Source organism: Heterocephalus glaber, unplaced genomic scaffold (assembly GCF_053883595.1).
Source record: "Heterocephalus glaber isolate CG9 unplaced genomic scaffold, H.glaber_assembly_v1.0 deba00001600, whole genome shotgun sequence".
NCBI lineage: Eukaryota > Metazoa > Chordata > Mammalia > Rodentia > Bathyergidae > Heterocephalus > Heterocephalus glaber.
Window position 1 is genome coordinate 16204500 of NW_028258372.1, and position 10388 is coordinate 16214887.

Sequence of the window (10388 nt, forward strand, 5' to 3'; positions counted from 1 at the left end):
ATCATGTGTATTATCACATTTAATTGACAACCAAATAACTAACTTATTAACATAACCCTAAATTATGCCTATTAATGCAGTCTAGCTCTTTAGAACTGTCATAAAAACTTTCACCCTTGACTTTCTGGATTAATGAGCATAATTTAGCACCACAAGGTTGGATTAGCAGTGGCTAGTTGTCTGGTCAAATTAAATGGGATAATATTCTATAAAATTGCATTTTTAAAGTACTATACAGATTTATCATTCCTTACTGATGAATGTAAGTAGACTATGAATTCATAGGAAAACTTATGCCTCCTACCTCACCTAGAAAATTTGACATTTCATTGCACTCAGACCCCATCCACAGCAAGAAAGGGCCATATAACCAGTTGCATTACTGAATTTATGTAAAACTTCTTAGTGAGACTATAGACATATATTCTGGCAAGAAGTACCAAATTAGGTAGGTGAGCCATTTCACAAAAATTGACCAAGAGGCAATATTAATCAGCTCTAGAGAATTTGTAAGCTTTTTCTTAGTGCTTTACGACCTTTTACACTTTTGTAGTTAGGGAGAAAGCAGTAGTAGCCTACTCTGCCATAAAATTCTGTTTACTGATTTAGTGGCTTAACATCATAGAAATGTTGCTTGTTCTCCAAAATGCTGCTTCTAGTAGAATAAAGGAATGGCAGTCTGATGAGGGATGATAATGTTAGAGATCCTACAGTGCAGTGGATGATACAGAAATCTATTCCATGGTAAACAGCTTTTGGCTTATTTTAAGTCATTTGTTGGGCTTCTAAATGCTTGATCTTTTTTCCTCCCTCCCATTTGATAACCATTACAGATTGGATATGGCATATAGCACCTGGTAATTTCATATGGAGAGAGGTACATAAATCTGCAGAATTTGGAATGCCAAGTAAACATTTAAAATGTAATTTTAGAAGGGGGCAATGCTTCATTAACATTTTGTGCCAGTTCATCATTTTAAATAACCCTAACAACAACAAAGGGAATGGCAATTCAGACAGCATCTAGCCACTTTGCTTGGAGTTTCTTCCATTAAAAAATAAGTCACGGCCAGGGATGTAGCTCAGTTGGCACCACGCCTGCCTCATAAGCACAAGGTCCTGAGTTTGATCCTCGGTACCAAAAAAACCATAAATCACCAATTTGTAAAACCAGTCTCTCCCTGTCATTGTTCCTCTTCTCCTTTGCTCTAGTATGAACAAGAAATTAGCAAACTGAAGGAGCGCCTGAGAGTGTCCAGCCGGCGGCTGGAGGAATATGAACGGCGGCTGCTGGTACAGGAGCAGCAGATGCAGAAGCTGCTGCTGGAATACAAGGCCCGGCTGGAGGACAGTGAGGAGCGGCTGCGCAGGCAACAGGAAGAGAAAGACAGCCAGATGAAAAGCATCATCAGCAGGTTAGAGGGCTACACGGTGGCAGGCGTGGGCTTGTTAAGAGGTATAAAGAGCTGGGCCTAGTGGTGCACGCCTGTAATCCCAGCACTTGGAGGCTGAGCCAAAAGGACTGCCACAGTTCAAGGCCAGTCTGGACTACACACGAGACCCTGTCTCAAAAAAAGAAAAGCGCATAAAGAGGTGGGGAGATAATTCAAACACTCTTAAAGGAAGGTCAACAGAAACCATTTTCACCCCTGCATATACTCTGTGATACTCACTACAAATGTACTGACTATATCTCTCCAAGTATCTTAAATATGAAACCTACTGCATCTCTTATGAAGATAAAGGGAGGCTTTTTGTAGAATCGTAATTCAAAAAAAGGTAGGGGCCTAGTGGCTCATTTGAGAAGTTATAGAAAAGAACTGGGTTTTAAAAATCTAAGTAACCAGTGTCCAAAACTTACTTGAACTTCCAAAACTAGTCCAGAAATGCAGAAAGGGGTTTTACTATATGTCTTTAGGGCCAGAGGACCAAAAGAGACCTCTGCTGCCAACTAAGGGAGAATAAGAAAGAGAGAGGTCTTACACTTATGTAGCACTCACTATTGGCCAGGCACTTTTCTAAGCACTTTACAAATATTAATTTGTTTGTCTTCACCTCACCCTCTGAGATAGACATGATTGTCATTCTCATAGATTAAAAAGCTGGCAACAAATTAAGACTCTTGCCCAAGATCACACAGTGGTCCACCATGATTTGAGCCCAGGCAGTCTACTCGAAACCACAAGTCCTGTAAATGGAGGACAGAAGGAGTCTGCTGAGCCATTGGATAGAAAAGAGGGATTAAGCATAGTGGGTTATGAGCAGTGGATGAGGAATAGATTAGGCCTACTAGTACTTATAAGTACTCTGAAGAAACTTAGCTGTGCAAAGGAAGAGAACGTGATTCCTGTGTACTTGATATTAAGAAGGTAATGGTTTGTTTTTGTTGGTTGGCTTGATGTTTTACAGTGAAGTTAAGATATGGTGAGGGAGGAATCTGATAGAGGAAAAAGAGAAAATGAGTAGAGAAATACTGCTCCAAAGGAGATGAAATCTAGTCACATGTAGAGAAATTAACCATGGCAGTCTTCTTTGAAGGTCAGAGAGAAGAAAGAAAAGATTGTTATAGTTTTCTCATTAGGAAAGACTAGAAATCTTGTAATATGAGTTTTAAATTTCTTGTTCTCCACTTACCTACCCCTATATGAAAATGTTGATAACTCCTTCCTGCCACATTCTAGGCTAATGGCTGTGGAAGAGGAACTGAAGAAGGATCATGCTGAGATGCAAGCAGTTATTGATGCAAAGCAGAAAATAATTGATGCCCAGGTAAGCAGCCTCTGAATCTAGTAGAAGTCACTTGTTTTTAATAACCATTTTTTTCTGACTTCCCACCCATGCAAATGACAAAGTAGGCACTAGAAAATGAGGCATTGAAAAGTTCTTGGCATTACCTTTTGAAGACTAAATGAATTTCTATGTGCCCTCCATTATTTTTCCTTTCTTTCACTGATGACAAGTCTGTTAATCCAACCAAGTATTAGAGTGTTTAGCACAGTTGTTTGACAAATGTCAACCTACTGCTGCATGATGGGGTTTGCTTCTTTCCGTGTGGAAAGGAGACCATTCTCAAAGGGGTAACTGTGAAAAGTACACTGCATGTGTCTGGCCTGTGACCTCTACTGACCATTGCTTGGCTGTGCTGTTCACGGTCTTGTCAGTCACGTCCACTGCCATCAACTTCTAGCCTCAGATAGTACTGAAATTTCAGGGGAGAGACAAGATTATAGAAGGTACCTTTCCTGTTATCCTTTTGGCTTAGGTTCTGGCACTGCTGCTTGGAATGTGCTTGCCTGCCCTTGGTGCTGTGCTTAGGGAGCCTCTTTGGATAAAACTTTTTAAGAAAAGGTTGATAAAATCAAAACCTAGGCCTCTGCTTGCAATAACTTATACTTGTGACACCAGTGAGATTATGGCTACCACAGGCACCTCAGAGGAACACATAAGTGATCAGAGCAAACTCCAGGAGGCAAGAAATGTCTCTGGCTTCTTTTTATAAGTCCAAAATGTGATTATATTTCCTAGAGTGAAGTAACAAAAGGCAGGTGCGGTTCTGATAGTAACTCCTAGAGCCACTGAATGTTTATCACCTCTTTGAAGATGACTAGTCAAGTTTGCATTTCTCAATCTTAAGGTATAAAATAAAAAGGAGAACAAGAATTCATATGCATAAATGTTCCTTCTCTACATACCAGCCGGTACCCAATATATTTTAGCACCTCCAGTATTAAACATGCATTTAACAGTCAGTCTGCTTTCTTTACAGCATCAATGTGGTATGGGTTTTATTTTCCAAAGGAATTAGGAGGCTGAAAGCATAGCCACGGGCAGAATGTTTTGTGGGCTTTGTACTCCATCAAGCACAGTAGACTTGGAAGTCAGGTGTGAACTGTGATGCTCTCTTATCAGGGTAGCTCCCAAAATATTTTGACTCCTGAACTCTATAGATTCTAGAAGATCCAGAAAAAAGATCTTCTGTCCTTGCCTTACCTGATCCTTTTTAAAAAATCTTTCTGGGTGTACCCAGAGTGAGTAAGGGGAGGATGGGTAGTAGAGACAAGGCCATCTTGCTATGCATACTCTAAAAGTGCATCCCAGAGGTTTAAGAAAACATCCTGGATAAAGAGAAGGCAGTTGAATCAGGGAAACTAGTGCTGATAAGTTTTCGCCTTCAGAATTTCAACATAGTAATATAAAGCAGGGAGATTTTTGTTAATCACCACACCAGGAGAGATAAAACAGACCTTTTTAATATACTTCAGCTGATGTAATGCAGTCAGTCTTCAACAGAGAGAACTCAGCTGTGCCACAGACATGGCTGTGTAAATGTTGACTGACAAGGCAGCCTGATCGTTAGCTTCTGAAGGTTTCTACTCTGCCTGCCCCTTATTTTGACATTTAGGGCAGGGTAAATTGGTATGAAGCAGAAGTCATAGTCACAGAAGGAGAAAGCCAAGGAGGAAATCTGATTTCTCAGGGATCAGAAGCTCTGGGGTTTCATGTACAGGGTTTGGGGAAATGCTACCTTAAAGCATTCAGTTTTAGACTTACAATCTGACTGAACTGGTTAATATTCTGGATACATACCTCAAGGCAATAGTTTTCAAATAGTTTGCTCCTCTGGATATTTTAATAGAAGCAAGGCACCTTCCATAGACCAATATCTTCTTACTCCCAGTGACCACTCAACAACAAAGACCATTCTCAACTAATGAGTCAAAATGTCCTAGATTTGGTTAAATGTGATAAATTACCCACTCAAACACAGACATTACTATAGAGACTATGGGTCCCTAAAGAATACTTGGAGAGTACACTAGACCACATTTGAAAACCACTATACCATGTATAGCACAAATTATAAACACTAAAGACATTTAAAATTATGGTATCCTTAAAAGGAAGATTTCTCGATCCCAGCTGTTGTCTGAGTGATACATTAAAATCTTATTAAAGCAAAAGACTTTTAACATCCTTTGGCATCTTTTGTAATGAATGACTTATATTTGATCCTTTCTTTTGTAAGAATAAATCTTACCAGGCCAGGGATTTAGTTCAGTGGTCCCACCGCCTGCCTTGCGAGTGCAAGGTCCTGACTTCAATCCCTGGTACCAAAAAAAAAAAGAATAAATCTTATCTCTTAAGTGTCTGATGGAATAGAACAGCCATCTGGCATCATTTATTAGAATGATGTTTGGGGGTGAAAGCTTCCCAGAGAGTAACTCATACTTTTAATATACCTGACAGGTATGTTGGTGCCACTGTTGGTAAAACATGTTTCTAAAATGAATGCAGTTGTCTTCTGTGTGCTAGAGTTATACCTAGCACTTCTCTTTCCTCAAAACACTAACATCCAGGTGTCCTGTGCATGTTTTTCATCTCTCTAAGATTCATATATCCTGTACTCCCACAGGAAAGGCTTGTCTCTGAATTCAACCCCTCCCTCTCCTTGAGTGAGTTCATGCACAGGCCTGTGACAGCCACTTTCTAACTAGAACTGTAAAAGGATGAGCACTACATGATTGAGTGGCAGAATCACCAGTCCTAAACCTTGTAGCTTAGACACAAAGATCCTAATGATGGACTAAGAAATCTTTGCTTAGATATCAGACCAAGAAATGGGCCACCTTTCACTCCCAAGCATGAGGGGACACTGTGACTCCCAGAATCTCTCCATGTGACTCAGATGGAGAACAGAGAAGGGCTTCCTCCTATAAGAAGCAAAGCAGCTGCCTAGTTACTGTTGCAAGTGATATCTCCACTGTGTTAAATTACAGGTCATAAATGGAAATGAGATTATTCAAACAGGCAAGTAAACCCTGTCCGGTCTCTAGCTGAGCAGTTCCCAGCCCTGGCCCAGTGCACTGGCCTCCTACACATTCCAGCTCCTGCCACTCCCCATGCTGACATCCTTCCTGTCAGGCATGGATTAGATTGCTTGGCTTTCTAGTACAGGCAGAATCAAAATGTCAAAGCGCATCTTGTACCAGCTAAATTTGACTTTCAAGTATTCTGTTTGATTTGATTTGTTTTTTTTTACTTTTTGTTGTATCTTGAGAGATTGGCAATAGGGAAACTACAAAAGAAGTTTCTCTACCTGGAAACTTTCAGTTGTCTAATAGGGTTTTGCTTGTTTTCACTTGTTACCTTTGTAGCCAATAAGTAATTAACAATCATTCTTAGCTGTCTTTCAGAACCTTTAAGAATCAAGTAAAGTTTTGGGAATGCTTGAATTTTGCAATGAACCCTGGAGAATCCTGCTTTTCTTGGTATTGAGACCTTGTCATTCATCCCAATATTAAAATATCTTCTCTTTAATCTCTTTAATCATTTCAAAAATTAGCAGCTGTTCTGTTTAGAGATCATTGTTAACCTTTAGGGGGAGGGGTTATATGTGGCACTTCCCTCTTGTTTTCTGGTAATCACTGGCCAGCTCTTACCTACTGACTACCCCCCCCCGCCCCGGTACTGGGGATTGAACTCAGGGCCTTGCACTTTCAAGACAGGCACAGTGCCTCTGAGCTGAGCTAAATCCCCAGCCCCTATCTGTTGACTTTTAAACGATCTACACTTGTTTTCCTAGTAAACCTCACTGGCTATAATTTTTTTAAAATAGTAATTTTTTTAAAGCCTTACAGAATTTCTCTTTTTAAGTTTTCCCTGACCTTAAAACAAGAAGTTGTGGGCCGGGCATTTAGCTCAGTGGTTCCGCCGCTTGCTCCCCAAGTGCAGGGTCCCAAGTTCATTCCCTGTACCAAAAAAAACAAGAAGTCGTCCCAAAATTAAAATTTTTTTAAAATCTGAGATTAGTGACTAGTTAATAATGAAGATTTTGTGTCTCTTATCACCTGAGTTTTCTATCAAGGAAAGAAATTTTTTAAAGGGATAATAATAATAAAAAGCTAGTTTTTTTGTTTTATTTTGTTTTCATACTTTTGAAATTGTAACCACCACACAGCTGCCATACAGACCCCACCCCACAGCAGAGCAAGAGACCACGAGGTTACTGGGTGCCCTCATTGTCAGTGGTTTTACCCAGACTCCCCCTCTGCACGCTCCTGGGACTTTTTGTTCTTGTAGAGCAGTTCTTGCTACCCGGCAGCCTCTGCAACTGCTGCTTTAACATTGAGGGTCAGCTTCAACCCTCGGCCCCCAGCCCTTATGCCTCGTCTGTGAACCATACCATGACTGACCCTTACCAGGGCAGGAAAACTCCTGTTAGCTTTAGGATTGTTCCTCATAGACTGTTTTCTTTTTAATTTCATGAGCATAGATAAAGACTATACTTCTCTGTGTAAGCTTATTTTCTGAAAAATTCAGATGATTACATAGCTGCCAAAACTTGAGTGTCTGTCTAGATGGTTGTGAGACTGATGTTTTGATGGGATGATTTTTTTTTTAAGTAAGCTGGTCCTACTTTCCTTTAGATTAACTTTTGTGGGGCCTTTTTCCCCCTTGGTTTATTTTCTCTGTGTGTGTGTGTGTGTTTTCAACAAGCTTTGCTTCCAAAATGTGATTCTAAAGCATTTTCTTTTTACAGACACTCAAAAGCAAAATGAAACTATTCTTATTTGACACCTTTCCTGGAGTAACTGAGCTGGAATGGGTCTAGGAGCCTGTGTTCTCTATTTGTTCTCATGTGTTATGTTTATAGCATCCCCTTTCAAGCCACATCTCCCTCCCCATATTCAAATAACTCCTCAGTCTGAGCTTTTGGCTGCTTTTATCTCCTCTTGCTCTTGCATCCTCACCTTACTGGTGATTTTAAACTGCCACCATGTATTGTTTTAATTTTGAGCACAATGTGAATCCTTTCTAAATGTGACTGTTATGCCCTCTTTTGGGAATAAGAACCCATAGATCACATGCACTTCTCTTCTGTGAAATGAAACCTCTGGTGCTTCTTTCTTTGCCACCTAATTTTCATGTTCAACTTTGACCAAAAGCACTTAATAGAATAAGGCATCTTGACACTACTGTTGCATAGTCTGAAGTAACATGTGGTGTCACTTGTACAAAGCAGTCTGATGTTCTAAGAGATTATGACAACAAGTCCTGCTATGCTGAAAGGAAAAAGAGAGAGAAAATAGAGGAGGAAAATAGAGAAAAAAGAAGGGAAGTGGAACCTAACCAGTGTGCAGAAAGAGGCAGAGACGTTCCATTTGTTTGGGAAGCACCATGCATACCGCTGTGTGAGAGAAAGCATTGGACTAGGTCATTCAGTAAAGAAAGGGTATTATTTCTTCCGTATAACCTGAGTAAAGCCATGGTTGGTATGTTATAGGAAAAACGGATCGTGTCCCTGGATTCTGCCAACACCAGACTGATGAGCGCGCTGACCCAAGTGAAGGAGCGGTACAGCATGCAGGTCCGCAATGGCATCTCCCCCACCAATCCCACCAAGCTTTCCATCACGGAGAATGGTGAATTCAAAAACAGCAGCTGCTGACAGACTTTGTGAATATAGACTGTGGAAGGAGACAGAAGGAAATTTACCCGCTCTCCTGTTCCCCACCCTTTACTCAGCCCCTCCAGGTTTACAGAATGTTGCTACTTCAAAATGGCAATGTGGTGAGAAACTCAAGTGAAGAAAGGAACTTGTCTTTCAGGGCATAAGTGATGACTTCCAAGGTCAAGCTTACCCCGGTCTATATGTACATAGGGAACTTAGTTCTGGGCCATGTACAGAAAATACCACTGTAATATACCAAAAGGAAGTTAATAATGTAGATTGCCTTTTTAATTATTACTATTTTTATTATTGTTTTGCTCTTGTTGAAAGCACTGCAGTTGTTATAGGAGGAAAAGTAGGAACTGTAACTAGGTGTGAGTGAGAGATGAGCCTGTGGGTTCAGTAGGTAGAGACCAAGTATCTATCTAATAGAAGCACATGGAGTGCAATAGAATATTGTTAGAATGAATTTTTTCAGGGATTCATCTGCCAGTTTAAAAGCCCCATTCTGATCCCCTTGCCCTTTAGGAATACATGCAGATACCAAGATCCGTACAAAATAATAGTTTACAGCATTGATCAACTAAGATAGATTCTGGTCAGACAACTAGCCTAAGCTGGGGATTCACTGTTTTCAGGGGACAGAGATAAAAGTGGTTGCATCAAAACTGGACTTTAGGAGTGATGTCTAGTGAACTCCTGTCGATATGTGTATTTTCTGTCTACAGCAGATCTGTTTTAGATACGGGTTTTTTTTTAAATTTTCACTCCTGTTGTAATAAAGGGTGTTCTTTTTCCTCTAGAGTTTACTAAGGTATAAATATGTGTGTCTCTACATACAGTCTTTATCTTCATACATCCACTGCCCATGGTGGGAGCAGTCATCACCAACAGGATTTACTCTCCCCAGGAGAGATTATTCAAATATGCTATTCATAAGCCATCTGAAATAAACACTCTTTCTTCCACACAAAAAAAGGGCTAACAACAACTACTAGAAATCTCTGAATATTTCCTATTAATTTTTTTGTAATTTTAAGGTATATTTTTTGTTTGGGATAAGATTTTATCCATTGTACTATGGGCAGGGTAATTTTATCTCCAATATTTAACTTCTAAACTGCTGCTTCTTCCTCTTATTCCCTCAGAATAATTTAGAAAGGAAAGCCAGACCTGAAACATCACTCTTAAAAGTGATGCTAAGTCTTGTTTAAAAAAAGAAAGGAAAACTGTGTCAGGATGGCACATTCCTATTGTTGTTCCCACACTTTCAGTAGATTTGGCAATAATGACCCATTTATCATCCATGGCTTATTATAAGACAGAAAAAGTCATGGAAAAGAATTTTTCTCCAGAGGTATAAAATGTCAACTGGGATGCAACCTTCATTACCAGAAGTCTAGAATGTTACATGTTAAATGGACATTATATATATATAAGTATATATACATATATATTCACACATATGTACATATAACTGCACAAATAGGAAACATTCATGCCTTCTGTGCTGTCAGATACACAGACACAATGTTAAAAGGGTCTTGAATCTCTTTAAGCAAGACCTAAGCAATTCTTTTATATTGGGACAGCAACAGTATTTCTCAAGTGAGTTGTTTATTTTAAATTACAAACTTTAAGAAATTTCTTTTAAAAAGTAAAGGGAGAAGAGAGAAAAAAGACCTTAGGGAGTCATATCTATGGACTGTTTCTGCTTGTGTGAGTTGTTCTGCATAAGGGAAGAACATATATAATGCCCTTTTTAGGATGAAGCCCAGGCATAGATACCAAGAGCTCCTTTATACCGAGTTCTAGGCTTGCATTTCTGCTATTGAGCTCTGCCCTCTCTCAGATGGATATTTTGTTGAACCTTGCATTTAAGCAACCTCATCAAAGCCCCCAACCCACAACTTTTTAAAATATTTTTCATTAGGGT

At 39.6% G+C, this 10388-nt stretch overlaps 1 protein-coding gene across 11 annotated transcripts in view; it reads left to right on the forward strand.

Moving 5' to 3' along the window:
- The window catches only part of Rasal2 (RAS protein activator like 2), a 330126-nt gene extending 320872 nt beyond the window's left edge, over positions 1-9254 (forward strand). For 7 of the 11 annotated variants that reach the window (XM_004853375.3, XM_087194374.1, XM_087194370.1 and 4 more), the window contains 4 exons: positions 1213-1415; positions 2682-2769; positions 5778-5808; positions 8285-9254. In XM_004853375.3, coding sequence (XP_004853432.1) covers positions 1213-1415; positions 2682-2769; positions 5778-5808; positions 8285-8427 — 465 coding nt within the window. In that variant the 3' untranslated portion in view covers positions 8428-9254. The remainder of the gene's footprint in view (positions 1-1212; positions 1416-2681; positions 2770-5777; positions 5809-8284) is intronic. The other 4 variants (XM_004853376.3, XM_004853378.3, XM_087194371.1 and 1 more) reach the window with 1 other exon arrangement.
- Positions 9255-10388: the final 1134 nt, after the last annotated feature.